Here is a 21567-nt window from a genome sequence, read left to right as displayed (position 1 = left end):
AAAGATATGTAATATCGTTTAAAGTAAAAATATTAAAATGAGACTCTTTAATCATGTCCATGCCTAACTGGATGTCACCTGAGTATAAAATGTTATATAAAAAAAATGCAAATAGGAGGTGCTCTGGTGGGCCCTGTATGCCTATGGCCAGCCTAGGTGCTGATGCTGAACTGTCTCTGTCATCCACAATACTCTAGGTGGTCATGTGGTACAGCCCTAGGACTTCAGCCCCGAGGTTCAGTCCTGGCTGTGCCGAGCAACACCAGAAGTTGTGTGCGCCAGCTTTGAGACCGTTGCTGCTGCCAAAGTCCAATGGGAAAGTTGTTTGTTGAGAGAACTCCGTAAGAATGTCAGACTCTCTCTGTTGACTCTCAAACTGTTGTCTCAGTGTAAGGAAAGTTACATCCAGTCCTGGCTGTTCCATGTTTATCTGAACATGGTATGTCCCCTATTGCCCAATCCATCCGTTAAAAGAATTAGTATTTTGGCTGCAGAGATACCACTTTCACTAAAACATAGGAATATGGAATATGGTTGTTGAGAGCTGTGAATGAAAGATGCAAAGGAAGGAAAGATAGACCTGTAATGTGAATTGCATGTGTCTCTTGCGTTGAATTTTACATTGCTAATTCTCTTTTCCATGTCTCTCTTTCTCTATCTCACAGTTACCTAGGCATAATACCTACTTTTAAAGGATCTAAAAGGCATGAATGCGAGCTAAACAACATTTCCTTTCCTTTTGCAGCTTGAATATAAGCATACCTTTGTTAAGGAGAGAGGGAAGCACATAGGTGCCAAGAGCGTTTTGGATGATACCAACCTGTTGCACTGTTTGTATGCTGCAAAGCTACAGAGTGAGCAAGAGTACAGGAAAGGATCCCGAGATACCAGTTCTCAGTACCACCTGCCTTTGGACATGGTGAACCTGGTCCATGCCAGGAAGGCCCAGAACCTAGCGAGTGACCAGGATTACAGGAAGAGGCTGCACGAATATACAGTGCTCCCCGAGGACTTGAAGATGAAGTGGGCCAAGAGAGCCCACCTGTTGCAGAGCGAGGTAAAGAAAGATACTGCTTAGACCTTAATATAAATAGTACAGTGGTACCTCGGTTTATGAACACAATTGGTTCCGGAAGTCTGTTCATAAACTGAAGCGTTCATAAACTGAAGCGAACTTTCCCATTGAAAGTAATGGAAAGTGGATTAATCCGTTCCAGACGGTCCGCGGAGTAACCGTTCATAAACTGAAGCGAACTTTTCCATTGAAAGTAATGGAAAGTGGATTAATCCGTTCCAGACGGGTCCGTGAAGTACTTAAACTGAAGCGTTCATAAACTGAAACATGGGTGTAATTGGTTCCGGAAGTCTGTTCATAAACTGAAGCGTTCATAAACTGAAGCGAATTTTCCCATTAAAAGTAATGGAAAGTGAATTAATCCGTTCCAGATGGGTCCGCGGCGTTCATAAACCGAAAATTCATAAACCGAGGTGTTCATAAACCGAGGTTCCACTGTACTCACTAGGTGATGGCCTGTTTGATTTTGTGACTGATTAGCCAAAAGGGGAGGGGGTGCACAGTGAACCGATGCAGTGGATTGATGAGTGAGAAAGAAAGTCAACTATTTGCTTCAAAAATGTGCCTGTCAAATCCCACATATGCCTACATGGCTTTAGGGATTCTGTGGCTAATTGAGCTCAGAATGTTACGGGGCGGCTATTGTTCCATTCAAAACCAATCACAGAAGCTTGTCTAGATGAACAGTGGAAATGCCATTGATAGGAACCTAGGCCTCGATCAAAGCCCAAGCGTGTCTGCAACCTGTTTGCCTTACTTTACTGTAAGACTCAACTCTATATTGCAACAAAAGGCAACTTGAAAGAGCTCTGTATGCTTTATCTCGTCAATGAAAGCCTTCGAGAAAACGGAAGAATCCCTGTTGGATTTTCCTCTAAGTGTAACAAATGTGCCAATTGCCTTTGTTCTTTTCCTGAGGTGAGACAAAGGCAATCTGCTGCAGAAACTGGGAGATCCGAAACTATAAAGCCACCCATTAACATGAGGTTTGGCGATTGCATTAAGAGGTGCTTCAAACTTCTTTCTGCTGTGCTTTGATAGAGACATGGACTTTTACACTTGGATATTAACTACTAGGCAGAATATTTATAAAGGATATGCTGCCGATAGTTTAACTATCCAAGTTTTGGCTTCAGGCCACAGGTATAGGGGGGATACACTTAAGGAGCCCCATCAGTGGAATTCTTGAGAAAGGGCTTCCTGGCAATCTTATTGAATCACATTGTACAACACCTAGCTTAAGTTGTCACCCCAATTTCTTTTAGCTCGCTGTAAAATCTCCACTTTTAATAAGAAGCAACCACAACCAGCTGAGTAACTGAGTAACGAATACTTGTGTTGATTTTGCGCAAAACAATTTGCACCCCTGAATTGCTCCTTCCTCTTAAAATAGCTTTGTAGAGGTTTCAGTGCCAACAGGTGGCATCCCTTCTTGCTTACGGTTATGTTGATTCAGTTGTGGGAGCTCCTTTTGTATCTTGTATATGATGCATTATTTAATTCCAAAAGGAATGGATGAATGCAAAGAAGCTTGGCTCAATGAGATGATGTATGCATGGAAAAGGCAAGATTTTTTTTTTTTAATGCAACTCGAGTCATCGCTAGGCCAACAACAAAAAACAAAAAAATCTGATGAAGTCTAAGCTTGTTTTTTGTTTGTTTGTTTGGCAGTTTCGCTACAAATCAGACCTGAACTTCATGAAGGGGGTTAGCTGGGAGGCTCTGAGATCCCCTCAGATAGAGAATGTAAAGAAGGCTGGAGAACTCATCAGTGAGGTACTGATAAATCTTTCATGGGATGGTACGTCTGTAGGAATTGTTTACCATCAAGGCTCCTTGTTACATGACACTTATGGATGTAGCTTAGCATTTCCTTTTGATGTGGGAGCCTGTTTATACAACAGTTGTACGTTACCAAAGAGCAGTACACAAGATAGGAGTCCACCTGTGACACCCTGCTGCATATATTCTACCCTGAACAGGAGACTCTTCGACAACAAAAACACATAGCAATAAATAAAGACGGCAAACTCGGCAATGGAATGCTAAGCAGCTGATAACATAGTTTTGAAAATTGCATACTTGAAACTGACAGCGAAGTCGGTGGAGAGTGGTTCTATCGTGATCAGCATAGCTTATTAACAGAGAAAATGTCCTAAATGTGGATTGGAGATCTAACAGGATGACATTTTGGGTACAGATTTCTCTTTGCCCAGTCAAAACTATGTGTTTTTCTCTGTGCATCACTGCCATATTGGAATCATTTTGGACAATTGAACAGTATTGGAATCATTTTGGACAATTGCACAGTAAAGACAAGTGTTGAAAATGACATTTTCCCGTTTGTATACCCTTCTGACAAAACCAAATCCATTGGGGATCTCTGGATATAGTCAAATTATATATGCATTTATTTTGGGCAGGCTATTTCAGCAGAGACATAGAGAGAGCAAACATTCTCAATGTTTCTTAAATGGTATATATACATATATATATATATATATATATATATATATATATATATATGATCCTATACAATACGTAATAAAACACACATTTATGTATTATTTCTACATCTGCTGTCACACATATGAAATATTCTGTTTTTAACTCCAATCTTTATTGCATGTTTTATATTCCCATTTATAGACAAAGTATCGTCAGAAACCAGATAGTCTCAAGTTCACCACAGTGACCGATTCTCTGGACTTCCTCCATGCTAAAAATAGCTACCTTCAGTGCAATGACGTAAGTTAAACATTTTTTATGGTGTAGAGCAGTGGTTCCCAAACCTTATTTTTCCATGGACCACTTGAAAATCATTGATGGTATTGGCAGACCACTTAATTATTTTTCTGCCCGTTATTGTGATTTAGGTGTACTGTGCTAGATGCTGAACAATTCTCAATTGTATTCTATTGCTTCTTTCCCCCCTTTCATTGTATTTTATCTGATTACATTCAAATTGCAATACAATGGAATACAGCATAAGAAATAAAAGCAGCATTAAAAGTACAATTAAAAACCAGTGCAAATATTTATGGCAGGATTTACCTAATGAGTCCTGCAACAAAGCTTTCCTCCCATATGTCCCCTGAAATTGGCTCGGGGGGTGGTGGAGTGGGGGTGGACAGAACCCCCAGAATGGTGCACAGGGGAAGAAAGCGGGGGATTGTTCTGTGTGGCAAACTGAACTGCTTAACAGGTGAAATGATTGGAAGAGCGTGATATTGAAAGTCAAGCAATAGCTTGTCTTAAGGCACCTTTAGTAAGCATAGGTATAATTTAATACTATATGCATTGTGTACTGTAGCTCTTGCTGAAAAGAGATTTTTGTTATCGTTGTAGAAATTGTGAAAGTAATTAATGTCATTTGGTTTGTCAGAGGCTGTACCGAGCCGCGCACTTGGAATCCATGCACGCATATACTCTGCCTCCTGACCATCCTGACTTCATAAGGGCACGTCTCAATGCGCTCCATCTCAGTGATGTAAGTGACAGATCTTTTCATTTCAGGTGATGGGTTTTGTGAATGAACACAGCTACAATTACAGTGGTGCCTCGCTTAACGAATGCCCTGCTTAACGAAATTTCCGCTTAACGAAAGGTTTTTTTCTAGTGGAGGTTGCCTCGCTAGATGAATGCGTTTTACGAAAAATTCGTCTAGCGAATCGCGGTTTCCCATAGGAATGCATTGAAATTCAATTAATGCGTTCCTATGGGCAAAAAAAAATTCAATGCATTCCTATGGGATTCGCTAGACGAATTTTCCGTTATAAGAAAAGACCTGTGGAACGAATTAAATTTGTCTAGCAAGGCACCACTGTAGTTGTATTTTGACTTCATACGTACCAGGAATACGTCTGGCCGTCACTTGTCCCAGTAATTCCATTTTGTAGATAATTTTTTATTTTTATTTAGTCTAGGTTGCATTGTTTCAAAAAGGAATATAGTCGTTTCATGTGTATTAATTCGCAATTTTATTTCTTGCACAAATTACAGTACTTTTAGAGGAATTATGTTACATTAAATTACATTAAAAGGTGCATTTAGTCAGCTACTGGAAATCAAAATAGAAAGAGCATTGTGCATTGACAAACCTTTACTCTCCTGTTAGAAGAAAAGAATGAGTGAGATGTATTGCTCATGCAGTTAGAACTGTATTGCCATGCACAGATGAATGTCACAGTTGTAAGTCCGATATGTACCATTTCTTCTCAAAACATTCAAATGGATCAGCATGTATCTGAACTGAAACAGCCAGGGAGAGCATGGGGAGATGGAAGAGTTGGGGGCCTCTCATTAAAAATGAAACTGTTTTTGGTAGATATACAATTGGATCAGACACCACACACAGAAAGCTGTTGAGAGAGACTGACCTTACAACACACACAAAAACCACATTGGTATTTGTAAAACTGCAAAGATAGCTGTAAATCAAATGAATGTAATGTGTGAGGATGAGTGCAAAAGCTGTGCAAACTGTGATAAAGTAAAATGATGCATGGGGTTTCAGATCAAAGGACCTGTGTTACAGAATGATCCGCAGCAGCAAGGCAAAAGCTTTGGCAGATTAAAAAGAGAGAAGAGAGGAAGAGGCAGGAAATGGCTAGGACTTGCTGGTGGTTGCAAGATAGAAGCTCTTATGGCAAGAGACACTCCAGATTTGGACTTATGACACAGCTGAGGAGGAACCACTGGTCTTCCAGGCAGCCGTGTGACTTTGCCCACCTGATTCCCTTCCACCCCAAAGGGCTTGTGATTCCAAATTTTCATACCCTGATTATTCTAAATAAATTTAAGAATCTATCTAGATTTGCCCTTTAAATGTGCCACCTGCGGTCATTTTTGGATGGAATGCCTCCCATATTATCTCATTTGGGATAATTTTGGATTCTACTGTCATGATTATGGGACCCTGGATCTGGGAGGAAATAATTCAAGAATTTGATCGGGGGCTCTAAGTATGTTTATTAGAAGTTGCAAGCCCACTGGGAAGTGTGGATTGTCCCAGTTCTTGCATTTCCAATCTCCATGCCTTCATAGGTACATTTTTATCGCAGTCACATAGTAAATAAACATTATTTGGTCAGTAAGTAATAATGAGTTGGAGGCCTGGGATCATTACCACAGACCACTTAAAAAATTGCTGGCAGACCACGTAATGATTTTTTTTTCTTCTTCTGCCTGTTGTAGCAATTTGTACATGCTGTGCTAGACGCTGTATGATTTTAAATTGGGTTTGTTTTTGCTTTTGCTTTTTTTCTTACATTGTATTTGATTGTATTATAACTTGCATTCCATAGAATTCAAACCGCAATACAATAAAATACCACATAAGAAGTAAAGTAAGCAGATAAAATAAAATAAAAGTAGAATAAAAATACAATTGAAAATCAATATGTATATTTAATGCAGACATGCCACGGGCCACCTAAATGAAGCCCACAGACCACCAGTGGTCCATAGGCTAGAGTTAGGGAACCGCTGTTTTAGAGAATGTGCCCTCACCAAAGTAGACCCTCACCAAAGTAGGCTGTGTATCTGCTCATTAGCATCCTTGCACCTATGTACAAAAATATTTTATTTATTTATTTTATTTCTCCTAAGCTGAATGGCTAAACTTGAGAAACATCTCTTGGGCAGGACAATGACGCAGTATCACAATAACTTCAGACACTGTGATATAAACCCTTGGGACTGAAATGAGACTTCTTATCTTCAAAATTTGCATCTTATTCATATCAATCATATCCAATATTTTATCCAGCAGCTCATTATTTTAGATTAGTTGATGAAACCATCAGGGGTATGGAGCTAGCACAGAAAGCATTCGAAACGCTTGAAGTAACAAAAAGTGGAGACTTGTAGCACTGACATTCCTACACTGCAAAACCCAAGATGCTACTAGGAGATGTTTCGAAAGACAGAATAGGGGCAGTGTGTCAATGCAATATTGATGTGGCTGATGCATCAAAGTGTCTAACAGAAACCAAATAAGCTGGAATCAATGTATGCATGAAATGCAAAACAAAATCTCAATTTCGGTATTTTTGACTCCCCACCAATGAGACTCCAACCAATGTACAGTATTCTGTAGGTGGGAATGTTGAAGGGCTGCAGGGCAGTCGGAAAATCTTAAAGGCCTTTATGGCTGTCCCAGACACAAATGATCCCATTAGAATCAAATATTTATTACTATAAGAACAAAAGACTTGTAAACTAAGGCATCATCTTTCTTAACTCCTTCCTGCAGAAACTTTATAAAACATCTTGGGAGGAGACACGGGCAGCTGGCTATGATTTCAGACTGGATGCCATCCCTTTCCAGACGGCTAAAGCTTCCAGAGACATTGCCAGTGATGTATGTATTCAAGACTCTGTCTTAGGATCACATGACAAGTTTATTGGAATGGCAGGCCCCTATGCAATCCATGACTTTTCCTTGGCAGTTTAAATGGAGACACTGGTATCCAAAGACTTGGGGAACATGCACTCAAACTCTTTCAGGCCAATCTGGAACTGCTAGAAAGCCAGAATGCAATCCAGATGAATTTAGGTGCACATACATTTTGTTGAATTAATAAGTCTCATTGATTTAATGGAGCATTAGTCATGGGTCACATTTTTTTTGAGCTGTGCAAGCTGTCTTACACCATTGGTGTCCATTTCATCCACATGCTTGTTAATGTATTCATCATTAAGTATGCTATTGATAATAAAACTGTGTACAGTGGTACCTCTACTTATGAATTTAATGCGTTCCGAATGCACATTTGTAAGTTGAAAAAAATTGTAAGTCGAATCCCATAGAAATGCATTGGGAGAAAAAAATCGTAAGTAGAAGCAACCCTATCTAAAAATTCGTAAGTAGAAAAAATCCTATCTAAACAGCATCCAAGATGGCGGACGGAGCTCCATTCGTAAGTAGAAACATTCGCAAGTAGAGTTATTCGTAAGTAGAGGTGCAACTGTATATTCTGTAAATCCAATGACCATTTATTTCCAATTAAAAATTGCTCCAACAAGGCAGCTCTGCCCTCTGGATGTAGATACTTGTACTCTGATTTAGCAAAGTTATATGTATGTCCACATGGAAGTCACAGCTCTTTATACAAAAACACTACAATAAGGGAATAAAAATTCTTTTTGTCTTTGCTCTGTCTCACTACTCTGCAGTTCAGATACAGAGAGGCCTTCCTGAGAGATAGGGGGCAGCAGATTGGATTTCGCAATGTGAATGATGATCCAAAAATGAGGCACTTTCTCAAGATGGGCTACCTCCAGAGTGACAACCAATACAAGAGGGATTTTGTCAGAAACAGAGCGCAGTTCAAGAGCCACATTGACCAGCCAAGATTTATCCATGCAAAGAAAAGTCAACAGCTGATAAGTGACGTCAATTACAGGCAGCACCTGCATCAGTATACCTGTGACCCGGAACAGCTGAACCTAAAGCATGCTAAGCAAGCACACAACCTCCAGAGTGATGTAAGTGCATTGATCTATAGGCTAGAGCAGATATCCCCAAACTCGGCCCTCCAGATGTTTTGGGGCTACAACTCCCATCATCCATAGCTAACAGGACCAGTGGTCGGGGATGATGGGAATTGTAGTCCCAAAAGAACTGGAGGGCTGAGTTTGGGGGTGCCTGGCTAGAGTCTTGTTCCAGGGCTCTATACTCTGTACCAAAACTCTGCCCTTGAAACATCCATAAAGTGCCCCCCTTTTAAAAAAGAATGCATTTTAAAGAATTTGGCTGGTAAGGTAAAGGGGTTGGACTGTTTATTTCTAAAGGTCTCCATTTTGTATAATATAGTTTTCAAAAAGTAAATGTAAAGGGACCATTAGGTCCAGTCGTGTCCGACTCTGGGGTTGCGGCACTCATCTCGCTCTATAGGCCAAGGGAGCCGGTGTTTGTCTGCAGACAGCTTCCAGGTCATGTGGCCAGCATGACAAAGCTGCTTCTGGCGAACCAGAGCAGCGCACGGAAACACCGTTTACCTTCCCGCCGGAGCGGTCCCTATTTATCTACTTGCACTTTGATGTGCTTTTGAACTGCTAGGTGGGCAGGAGCTGGAACCAAACAACAGGAGCTCACCCCGTTGCAGGGATTCGAACTGCCGACCTTCTGATCAGCAAGCCCTAGACACTGTGGTTTAACCCACAGCGCCACCTGGGTTAAACCACATTAGAAAAATGCTAATGAAAGACCAAAGGGATGAGGCAGCTGTCTCCCTGCATCCCATTGCCCTGGAACAATGCTGCTTCCATGCAGTTTTGAGGAAAGTAAATGGTGGTTCATGAGCTACTGAAAAAAGTTATATTTGCTACTAACCACAGCTTGTGACAAGAAAAAAGTGGAGGCGGGGGGAGAAAGAAAAGGGGAAGACTAGTTAAGGGTGAATAGCTGCTCTCCTACCTTGCAATTTCCCACCACCTTGAAAAATTTGAACATCCCCTCCTTTCACTGCCTGCAAAGGGAGTTGTGAAGTGGTGGGACCATAGTAAGTAATTTGAAGTTCTGGAGAAAACCGGAAAGATACAATAGGTTTACTTGTCCCATTCTTCCTTGGATTTCTAGTAGCCCTCATATGATTTCTGAGGTTTCAGAAGTGACTGCCCCCATGTTTTTAACATTCGCTCAGTGATGAGAAAGAAAGATGTTCAGTTAATAATAAGGAAAAAAATGTTGACAATCTGGAAATGCACAGCCTTTTGTACATGCTGCCATTCACTTCTTACTTTGTAAACCTCTCCTCATCATTATAGAATTCTTAGTGTTTGAAATAAATGAATCAAGTCCTGACAGTGAAGGAAACTGATAGCTAAGATTCTGTTCTATGCAATTTACTTCCCATCTGATTTGAAGCGTGTGCGGTTTATTAATTCCGTGAGGTTTGTGTATTTGTTTTGCAGGTCAAGTACAAATCTGATTTGAACTGGATCAGAGGCGTCGGCTGGACACCTCCAGGTTCCTACAAAGTGGAAATGGCCAGGAGGGCTGCTGAGCTGGCATATGCTCAGGAACAGGAACCTCAAGGAACTTTGGATCAGAACAATCTGAAAACTGTACGTGAGCGAATAGCCCCTTTCCTTCTAAGCACCTAGGATGCAGAATCCCAGACATAAGGCAGAGTGCTTGTTTCCCACTCTGTGTCATATAGAAAAGCAGTTTAGTGGCAACTGCTCAACAAGGCAGTTTCAGGTATCAGCAGTGAGATTTAATTAATGCCCATATCCTTACAAAGTATTTTTTTCTACTATTAGAAAAAATAGTAGAAAAATTTATGTGAATAAAGTTTACAGTCAAACCTCGGTTCCTGAACATTTTGGAACGTTTTGGTTCCTGAATGCTGAAAACCAGGAAGTTAATGCTTCGGTTTTCAAATGTTTTTCAGAAAGCCGAACGTCTGACGCGGCTTCCGCTTGAGGGCAGGAAGCTCTTGCAACCAATCAGAAGCTGAGCCTCGGTTGTCAAATGTTTCGGAAGCCGAACGGGCTTCTGGAATGGATTACATTTGACACTCGAGATTTGACTGTACACCTACCAGGCACAGACAATATTGGGTAGGGAAATGAATCAACTGCTCTTAGGGTGCAGACACACACAATGTTTTTAGAGCAGTGGAGCTTTTCTAGACGACACTCTTTGCCCATCCCAATGACTGTTCATTCCAAAAGCACACATCCCTTTCTAGGGTTGAGTTCTGCAAAAAGATTCTGCTGTAAGGTTGCAGCAGAAATAGACTGAATGGCTCGTTTACCCTGATGTCACCAATTTTATTTTATTTTTATTTATTTTTTTTAACTCTAAAAATAAGGCAACAAATTAATGGATAAAGGACATGTAGAGAGTCCTGCAAGCTTTTTAAAAAAGTCAGCCTGTTGAATCATGGCTGGAGGGACGAGATGGCATACAACATTTTAGTTGCAAAGCAAGACTCACGCAGTAGTTGAAGAATTCATTATGTTTTTACATCACACAAATCTTCATTCTGACGTGAATAAGGCTTGTAGGACTAGTGCTTGTTGCAAAGTCAGTTCCTGTGCAATCCTGTACAAGCCTCCTAAGAGGTTTAATGGGACTTACTGCTAGGTAAGTGGCTATGGGATACATCACACCACAACCTTTTGGCTTCAATACAATGCTTCTTCCAAGCCTAATATCAGTGGGGAAGGGCAGCTTGCAGGTAACTGAGAAGCCCTTTGTGGAAGTATGTGCACCCACAAGTGCTGCGATGGCAACCCCTGATCTGAAGCATCTACAAGAAGCTCACAGAGGCCTTTGGATGAGGAAGCTGGAGTAACCCAGAAGTTGCATCTTCCCTAAAAGTAACACCATGCTGAAGCTAACAAACCCGTCCAACCCCAGAAAGATGGCATTAGCATAGCGTTAATGTTTTGCCCGAAAAAGTACTGTTTCTTTTTAATAAATGGGAATTCTGCAAATTTGTCTTCATAAGTAGCTCACATTCCGTATCTATTTTGGTTGGCAGGAACAGGCAGCTGGAGAAGGATCCCAACAAGTGAGAGTGAATCCTGATGCAGCAGAGATCCTGCAAGTCAAGCGGAGAAAAATGATGTCAAGTAATGAACTGAAACACAGACATCAGTCTTAAGAAAATGCATCCTTTTTTCAGCTTGCTGTGCAAGTAGAGCCACCCCACCCCCCAGAAGCATAGGCTGCACCAAAGCGGTTGAATTTGCTAAAAGAAAAAGCAACAGTGAAACCCTACGCAAATAATTTAATATTGTTCTTCTACTTTTTTGCATGTAAGTAATTTTTAAGTGTATGTATTATGAAATGTAGTATTTATGCCTGACAGCAAATGAAATTGGTAGTAGATGACTGGCAGGCTCAACTTTGTACTAAAAATTAATGAACATGATTTGTTGAAAGTAAAATTATTTGTATTGAAAATAAATAAGAGGAATCACTTTCCATAAAAAAAATTGTTTTGGTATTTTAATGATAGGATTTTCTTGGTTTATGAAACCGAGCTTCCCTGAGGTATATTGGGCTAGCCAACATATTTCAGCCTACGAATCTGACTCATTTTTCAAGATAAAATGGGGATTAGGTCTGCTATCCTGAACACATTGGAGCATAAAAACATAACAAATATTTTTTTTTTTAAAAAAAGGCATATCGTTCCAAGTGTAGGCTACGTGGTTACACGTGTCATTGTATAATAAACTGGTGAAACCGAAGCCAATAGGCTAAATCCTAATAGAGGGTGTCAGGGTTTGCATTTTGAATAAAACATGGCATGTTTTGAATTATCCAGTGGAACTTGCAATTCTCGGTGCTTAAAATCCTTTTCAGAAAATAAAGTCTTGCAGTCAATTTATTCAAATACCACATTTCCCACAGATTTGTGGCTCAAAGAGGCTTACCAAAATGAACATTCAATACAGTAGTACAGTAACCATAATATGCAATTCAATTTTTAACATCACTACAGCGAAGAGTTCAACGATTCATTCAAATACGTCAAAGAAAATTAAGCATAAAGCTTATGAACACACAAGCCAATTAATATTCAAAGGCAACCCTAAAACTAATAGCGGTAGTAACAAACAATCCCCCATGACTTGTATACTCCTAGACCCCAAAGTCCAGAACTCCCATATCCCCACAGTTCTTCTGGAAGTTGTTCCCTTATGCTAGGAGGAGGTTGGGGCATGGCTGGTGGAAGCATAATCATCCCACACATTTCTACAAAGAAGAGAGTGAGTTAGATGGTGTGTATAAGATTTCAACCTTAATGCCAAAAAGATAACTGAGGAAAAAACTTCATTATCTGAGATTAATAGGAAGATATATCAGTATGTCTTAGGCTTACCATTATTTATTTTTCGAAGGGCTTTCCTAGATATCAAAGCTAGACTCGCGTTGAATTTTTGTACGAATCCAGTTGAGAAATCTTATCACATGGGTATAGACTCCAGGTTTTTGTCTTAGCCCACAGTGTTCTCCCCAGCTCACAATTCCATAGACGTAATAAGAGCCATTTTTCACGCAGGTTAGAGGGCCTCCTGAATCTCCCTAGCATCAAATAAAATAGGTCATTTAATTAAGTGATCCCAAATATGGACCAACAGTAGTTTTTTTTAATGCCTACACCAGGGAGACCTCAAACCTGAGTTCTCTTTCTAGAGCTGAGGGCATGGAATCCTGGCCCAGACTTTTCTTCTTCTGTTTTGTCCTCAGCACAGTAAGTAGCCCTTGGGAAAGTGGAGAGCAGTTGTCCACGATGGGCCTAGGCATTGGGTGGTGGTTATGTACCAAGCTTGGCCTGAGGTTTGGGGGGGGGGGCATTTCATTCACTGTTTTACAAGCTGCAATAAAGAGCATGAAGTCACTACAGGACTCCGAGTATAGTTCAGTGGTCTTTTCAGGAACTGATGATATTAAATCCCTGGGCTTGGATTCTCCATTTCATTGCACTTACGCTGCAGTTCTAAGATGGCTGAGGGAGACAGAAGTGGTTCATCTACGTTATCCAGCGCCAGCAGGACAAAAGTGAGCATGGAGAAATACTGTTCAACTCCATTCTTTTCAGTTTCCTTTAGAAGTGATGGGAGAGAAATGGGCCACACCAGTTCCAGGGCTGGCATTGTTTAATCTATGATGTGGGGGCATGCCAAGCAAATCCAGTTTATCAGTGGCAGGCCCTGTGGCACACTCCATTTCCAGCCCTACTGACCTTGGAGCTCTGATATTAATAGAGTAAGGGACATAAAAAGTTTCATTGGTGGGAATCTGGCACTCCTTATGGCTCCTGCGATGCCCTCGGAGAAGGAGATTCAGTACTTCCTATGGCACCCGGGGGTGCAGAGCCCATGTTTTATTGGCAGTGGAATTTCCAACATGATATATTTGTGTGGTGGTAGGCCTTTCATGTTTCAAGGAGTCCTGGGGGGATGTAGCGAGTTTCCATTCATTCACAAAACGGGAGGGTCAGTTCTGGCCATGCTCTTCAGAGGACAACACACATACCCTTCTGCGACTGCCCCGCTAAATTCTTCAGACCTCAGAAGATGTATTTTATTTTCTTGATATTTTCAAGTGTTAGTAGATTACATGATTGCTTGTAAGCTGCCTGGAGCTAATTTGATAAGGCAGGGTAGAAGTCGGATGAAAAATAAGTAAATGAAAGACATATTCAGTACCACAGATCTTTCAGGCTAGCAATACAAAGAACCTGAAGAACATTAAACGTGGTGGTTTGGGGAAAGAAGAGGTGCAGGGATCGTGCACCTAAGATGTACTGGGACAGGCCTTGTGAAATGACAAAACTCCCAAGTTTGCAGCTGAACCTCTGCGTCTCCCATAGGCTTGCCTGTCACCAGAAGAGCTGCTGTTTGTTTGAAGGACATGCCTCTCACATCATGTTGAAAGGAAGGAAGTTGTTGTAATGTATCTGATACAAGATGCGGATACATATGTAGTACCCTGCCAGACATTACTCTGCATAGCCTATTTACATTTTGTTAAAAGAGAAATTAGTGTTCAAATACTGAAAAAGCAACAGACCTGACAAGTATCAGCGCTTGTTCTCTGAAGATTTCCTGCACAAAGCATGCTTTCATCCAGTCTGTTATTATGTGCACTTCGTGCGTTACACCGCACCTGGGAAATCAGCTTTACTCTGGCATCTAACAGCTGATGAGATGATTCACCTACAGGATGCAGGAAAATGAAAAAAAACCTCTTAACTTCCCTTCTTCCCTCTGCTAAATCTTTCTTTTCAATCTATGGGATAATAGAATTGTGCCTGGGCCTAAGATAGGATCATCTGCTGCAAGGGAAAAGCCACAACTCTGGTGGAGCAGGGTTAGGAAATGAACAAGCCCAAAGAAGGCTATCAAGCTAAAAACAGCTTTTGACAGTGAATTTCTGTTACTGCTGCATAGGAGTTAGGCATCTCAATAGTCTTTTGCCTTTGAAAAACCTACACTGTGTTGTATTTGCAAGATGTTGATTGACCTTGGAAGACTTTACAGCCACAAAGGTGTGTTAAATCAGAACTGTTTGAGTGAAATCCTGACATTTGTTATGTTTACTCTGGGATTGTTACATCAATAATTTCCATGTATTGATCCATGAATATAATTTTGTCTTCTTTTGGGACCCTTTGCTAGGCTTGCAAGTTATCTCCATAGCCCACCTTTAATAGTGTTTGCTGTTGCAGATGTCACAAACAGGAAACAGATTTGAGAGAATTACCACTAGATCCAGAAATGAAACAAGTGGTGGATGGAGCCATAAAATCTTGCGCAATTAAGTCAATTGTGCATGTTATGCAGAAGAATTATTCAGCTCCGCATTTGAGAGATGTCTATGCTGTTCAACATTATTTGCTATCATTATTCACATAAATTTAGTGTGCTATAATGATTAGGATTTGCATGGCAAACAAACACATATCGATGGTTGCAGATAAATATACTGATGCCATCAAGCAGGTTGGAAATATCTATGGAAACAGAGACGTTTCTTGCTAGCACATGCCATGCAAGTGTTTCCTGGTTTAATCAAAAGATGCCAAAGTATCTCAATTTGCATGTATCAGAAGATGTCACTTGAGAACCCCTGACATAAGGCAAAGGGCTGTATCCTAAAGAGCTTCCATTCATAGAAAGAAGAAGAGGAGGAGTTTGGATTTGATATCCCGCTTTATCACTACCGTAAGGAGTCTCAAAGCGGCTAACATTCTCCTTTCCCTTCCTCCCCCACAAAAAACTCTCTGTGAGGTGAGTGAGGCTGAGAGACTTCAGAGAAGTGTGACTAGCCCAAGGTCACCCAGCAGCTGCATGTGGAGGAGCAGGGAATCGAACACGGTTCACCAGATTACAAGTCCACCGCTCTTAACCACCACACCACACTGGCTCTTGGGTGAACAGAAGGGGCCCTTCCATGAGTAGAGCTCTCCTTCCAGTTATGGATCTAGCCACATATTTGCTCAGTTCAGTTTAACATTGTAATTTTAAATTAGCAAGGCAAATTTGAATTGCAATTCTAATGTCTTCATTGGTTGACTGGCCTTTTGTGACACAAACTAATGGATTTGTAGGAATTATGTGTGTAAAATGCAATTCTTTGCTCAACTCCCTGGGAAGTCTTAGTCATAAAACTAGCTCTATACTTCAGCTAAGTCATAGGCTGTTGAGAGATTTTTTTTAAAAGGGAACGGGCAGGATACAAGCAAATGTTTTTTAAATTGGAGTCATTTCTGGCATTAAAACAGATCAGCTATTCACTCTTGGGCAACAGTCATAGACAGTAGACTGTGAATGTGGTAGTTTGCAAAGGAGACTGTGTCATGGAAGAATGATGTTTTATTAACTCATATCATCAGCACATAATGTATCAAATCTGCATACCAGATGCTTCTTACTTTCAATATGAATTATATCAAAAGATGTATATACTTCATATTGGATTATATTGCTCATAAAACATAAGGGTACTTTTGGGAACATGATTGACATATTGTCCACCTGCAATTTTACAGCAACTCATTAACTGAAAAGTGAAAAACTGCATTTTTTTCCAGAAAGGTCTCATTATCTTATTTTTAAGCACAAGAATAATTTCCTCCTTCCAAGGAACTCACAGTATGTCACAGAGGTTTAGCTGAACTTGAATAGATTTGGCAGTTCTGTTTCAATATGCATCCAGAAATCCAGATGCTGCTTATCAAAAACTTATCCAAACCAATAGGCTGGAAAATACTGTCAAAGTTCCTGGGTTTATTTCCGAGATATGGCTCAGAATCTTTATCTGGAAGCACATAGACTCATTCACTCTGATTTGATTCTTTGAATGAAGTTAAGATGATACGTGGCATATGACAGAAAAAGGGACAAGGAATTTGATGGAAGGTTTGCCCTAAATACCACTACTTCTTTTATTTTTTTAAAAGCTCCAAACAGATTTGCACATTCTGAATTTTTAACCAAGTTTTCAAAAATTGCTTGATTTTAAAATAGCGATACATAATCTGTAGCATATCCTTCTCTGATTGAATTGTTCTGCAGGAATAATGAGGGGTGGTTGGTCTTCCTGAACATGTTCTCTGGCCAGACAATTAGTCATCTTATCTGCAGCCAAGAATTTGGGAGAACAGCCAAATCAGGTGTTTGGGAGAAGAGCCAGATATAATCATCCATTTGATTTAAATATGTAAACGCTTAAGTGGATGTCTATATCCTTCTAGAAACAGGGACACCTGAAGGTATGTGACTTCATACTAGAGAAGCATCCTCTGACATCAGATATCTCTCAATGTTGGGAAAGGTAAAGCACCCTGTTCTCACACTGGCCCACCTCAGTAAGCAGCAGTGACCCATAGTGTTGAGTAGCCAGGACAGCAACAGAGCCCAGCCAGCCAGCCACTATGGAGAGACAACCTTGCCAAAACACAGACTATAGGAGGGTGGTAATTATAGTCCATCTAGGAAACAGTGATGGCCCTCCTATCTGCAGCAGCAGAGGGATCTCACTAAAGGCCAAATTGGGAAGAGAGGAGGAGGAATACAAAAATTAATATAATTTTGTCAATGTATTAACTATAAAGGACTGCACCATTAAACGATAGCTTACCTGTTTCAGTTTCTCCCCAACCTGATATATAGCATTCTGTGTCATCAGGGAATGTAGAATCAGGCAAGCACACTCGTTTGACGTATCTTGTTTCCACTGCACAGTGGCCATCAATTGGTTTCAACTTCAACAAAGCTGTGGGCCGAATGGAAGACAATTTTGTGCAATAAAGCTGATGACATGTTCACTGTGAACAGTATCAGGAATGCAATAAATAACATATTCTCAAGCTTTCTTATTTGAATACTCTTGCTTGTTAGACTACTTTTTTGAAATTATAGAATGGTTTTCATTTCTCTGTTGCTATCTTAGGTTCACCAAGCTATACGTGTTGCCTGATTCTTCCTCTTGATTGTTTTTAAATATGAAAAGCAGCTGTGGGAGCCAAAATGGGAATTGGACAGTTGGCAGAGGAGTTGGCAGCTTGACCCCTTTCCCTTCCCAAAGTCCACTGAAAATCATATCCGGCTGGCTTTCTTCCTGTTGCAGAGAAGATAAGTTAACATCTCTCTTCTTCTATAGGTGACAAACCATCTGGGAGAAGGGGGTGGTTTTGAGCTGACAGACAGCAGGTAGGTAAAGGGTTAAGGAAATATCATGGATCTGCCAGTCCTATGTCAGAAATAAATCTAGGTCAATAGCATGCAAAGCTAGCTAAGGAAGCAACCAGATCTGTCATCAAACTTAAGCATTATTTTCACTGATTTCAAACAGATACAGCTAAGTATTTGTAGGCTTCTCACAACCTCATCCAACTCGTTTCTCTATCCTGGGAATATTAAGTCAGCAAAAGCATCCCTGAAAGGCTTGACACTTCTTTTTTATACAAAATGTAGAAACTGAATATATTTTTATGGGAATACTAATTAAACCTATTTTCTGAAGCTTTGGGGAATATGAATGTTTGTTTCACCACTTAAGTCAAAATCTTTTATCCATGATATTTAGCCCACATCAAAGTTATTGAGCCTAATGTCCACTATCTCCATCTTGTAACCACACTGACAGTGATTTGAACATTTGTAAGCAACTTGCCAATATCATTGTATGGGACATCCTCAATTTCTCCATAGTGTCCATGTATAATTATCTTTTCCACATCAAACTTCTGTTCATAATGCTCTTTCCTTCGGAGATCTTTTTTCCCAAGGAACACTTCAAGGGTGTGGGCATCTGTCCTATGAAAGAGAGAAAAATGTCACAAAGAATGATCAGTTGTAATTATAGAACCTCAAGAGATTTCAAACACAATCCAGTTCAACACGTATACTGGAATTATCCATCATGGAAACGATCTCTACTAGACTCAACACTTGGTAGGCTTCCTGGGTACTCATACTTCAGCTAAAGCCTAGGAGAAGACATCATGAAGTAGCTCCTCCCACAGGCCTTTCTCAGACCAGGAAGTCAGGAAGATTGCAGAGTTCTAGAGAAATGTTTATTAGCAAAGCAAAGCAAAGCAAAGCAAAGCAAAGCAAAACAAAACAAAACACACACACACCCTTGCATTGATAAGGGAATCTCAAAACTCTACACTGGCCAAAATTCTAAAGAAATTCTCAAGTGCCTTAGAATGAGGCAGAAAAAAAATGGAAACCACATTTTTATGGGGGGGAAAACCTTTCCATAAACCAAAAGACAGGTCTTGGCACAGCACTGCTAGACAATCAGATCCAAGTCATGTAGATCTACTCTCATATGGGAACCTGAATGCACGAATGTGGACTTTTCTATGTCCATGCTTTAAGTGGGGTAGGTAAGACATGTTCATATATATACATACACACACACACACACACACACACACACACACATATAGTGTGTGTGTGTGTGTGTGTGTATTTTAGTTTCAATTTATTGCTGCTTTTATATCTGATTTTAATATCTCTGCTATTTCTGTTTTGCTATTTTGAGGAAAAATGTGACTAAATCATAATCACGCATAAACCATACCGATATGGATCTATTCATAGACTCCTAGAACTGCCGAGTTGGAAGGGACCCTGAGGGCCATCTACTTCAACCCCCTGCAATGCAGGAATCTCAAGCAAAGTATACAGGTCAGATGGTCATTCAGACTCTGCTTAAAAACCTCCAAGGAAGGCGAATCCACCACTTCGTGAAGGAGACCATTCCACTGCCAAACAACTCTTAGGGTCAGAAATGAAAGATGGATTTGCTTACAAAACACAGTGTGCTGCAGTAAGAACCCAACATGGTTCAATCAGTACACCTCCACAGAAGTGTCCTTTGGGAAAATATATGCCCCTTGAAACCTTCCTCTGAACAGAGGCTTGCCATGGATGTTTGCCAGGAGTTGACTTGGCACCGCCATAGATTCTCTTTAATGGTCTTTCTGTCTCTGGTCTTCCACATGTATAAGGTCTGCTATCCGCTGCAGAATTCTTGGTGGCTGTATTCCCAGAGGACTGTGCTGCAATACAAAAGAAAGAACTAGATATGGAAATGGTATAATGGCACTGTCTCTGTTACAAAGGCTCTCACTCCAACTTTTTCTCATTTAACCTAACAACTCATAAGCAGACCCTTCCTCCTTCCTTCCCTTTCAATTTTGTTTTTCAGGAGGACGCTTCAGGCAGTCTACACAGCTAGATCTGGATTCCCTAAGTGACATGCAAGACTTGCACACTGTGCTTTGACCACTGACATGGCACAATCAATGGAGTTGTATCTTACCGCATTGGCCTGAATATAAGCCCCACCTCCCCCCCCAAATTCTGACCGTGAAACGTTAAAGTGAGGTGTTTTTTCACGATCTTATGGTATGCAGCCAGGAGTGTGGGGCGAACAGCGGCAGGAGTGTGGCAAAGTAGTGCCCGCCCCATGCCCCCGTCCTCTCCCCCAAGGCCGGGAAGGGAGAGAGCGAGGAAGTGAAAAGGCCGCTGGCAATGCAGCCCCTCCCCCCCAGTACGCAGCCAGGAGGAGCATTTTTTCTTTTTTTTCCTCCCCCCTCCAATTTTAAAGGTGCAGCTTATATTCAGGTGTGGCTCATATTCGGGCCAATATGATAACTCAAGGCTTGATAAGGCAATTGGGAAAATATTGCAGTATTATGAACTATTATATAGAGGTCTAGCCCTAATTCTGAAAAAGTTTATATCTTCAAAATACTTGGCAACATCTTTCATATCATCATTGCATTTCTATTTCACCTTTCCTCCAAGGAGCTCAAGATGGGATACATGGTTTCAGATGGGAACCAGGCAGAGGGTCTTCTCGGTGGTGGCACCAGCCCTCTGGAACGCCCTCCCATCAGATGTCAAGGAAATAAACAACTGTCTTTTAGAAGACATCTGAAGGCAGCCCTGTTTAGGGAAGATTTTAATGTTTGATGTTTTATCGTGTTTTTAATATCCTGTTGGAAGCCGCCCAGAGTGGCTGGGGAAACCCAGCCAGATGGGCGAGGTATAAATAATAAAATGTTGTTGTTGTTGTTGTTGTTGTTGTTGTCTCTCCCCTCTTTTTTTTGTATAATTTCCCATTGCAAAATAGCAATATGTTAATTAACATTTCATAAACCTCTCATTTCAAATATACTACAATTTTTTCTGTATTTCCCTTCTAATCCTCACATTAGCTCTGGGAGACAGGCTAGGACCTTGCCTGCCCAAAGATCACCCAGTGAGCTTCATCGCTGAGTGGAACCTGATCTCGCAGGCCCTTATCTAACTCTAATAACAAAATCACACTGGTGTATCCATCCTGAAACTACAACAATAGCTAAGCACACAAATACAGAAGACATGGCCATATTCGGGAACCTAAGTGAGTAGGGCATAAATAGAAGTGATCCCTTCTTCCTATGTTCCTGAATAGACCTTTCAATTATGAAATAGCTCCCCACAGAAACTGAAAT

General features: G+C 40.7%; 2 protein-coding genes across 2 annotated transcripts in view; one reads left to right on the top strand and one right to left on the bottom strand.

Annotated features, from left to right (window-relative positions):
- NRAP (nebulin related anchoring protein) overlaps positions 1-11819 on the top strand; it is a 60066-nt gene extending 48247 nt beyond the window's left edge. The window contains exons 35-42 of the mRNA XM_035134073.2: positions 746-1057; positions 2747-2851; positions 3725-3823; positions 4461-4565; positions 7332-7439; positions 8255-8566; positions 9995-10147; positions 11575-11819. Of these exons, the coding sequence (XP_034989964.1) occupies positions 746-1057; positions 2747-2851; positions 3725-3823; positions 4461-4565; positions 7332-7439; positions 8255-8566; positions 9995-10147; positions 11575-11697 (1317 nt within the window). The 3' untranslated portion in view covers positions 11698-11819. The remainder of the gene's footprint in view (positions 1-745; positions 1058-2746; positions 2852-3724; positions 3824-4460; positions 4566-7331; positions 7440-8254; positions 8567-9994; positions 10148-11574) is intronic.
- Positions 1-21567, bottom strand: part of HABP2 (hyaluronan binding protein 2) — a 165139-nt gene that overhangs the window by 121151 nt on the left and 22421 nt on the right. Inside the window, exons 9-14 of the mRNA XM_035134075.2 lie at positions 19875-20124; positions 18726-18868; positions 17691-17825; positions 14619-14764; positions 12925-13127; positions 4628-11634 (exon numbers count right to left, since the gene is read on the bottom strand). Coding sequence (XP_034989966.2) covers positions 12951-13127; positions 14619-14764; positions 17691-17825; positions 18726-18868; positions 19875-20124 — 851 coding nt within the window. The 3' untranslated portion in view covers positions 4628-11634; positions 12925-12950. The remainder of the gene's footprint in view (positions 1-4627; positions 11635-12924; positions 13128-14618; positions 14765-17690; positions 17826-18725; positions 18869-19874; positions 20125-21567) is intronic.

The sequence above is a fragment of the Zootoca vivipara genome, chromosome 5 (genome assembly GCF_963506605.1).
Source record: "Zootoca vivipara chromosome 5, rZooViv1.1, whole genome shotgun sequence".
Classification (NCBI taxonomy): Eukaryota; Metazoa; Chordata; class Lepidosauria; order Squamata; family Lacertidae; genus Zootoca; species Zootoca vivipara.
This window is presented reverse-complemented; position numbering and strand designations above follow the sequence as displayed.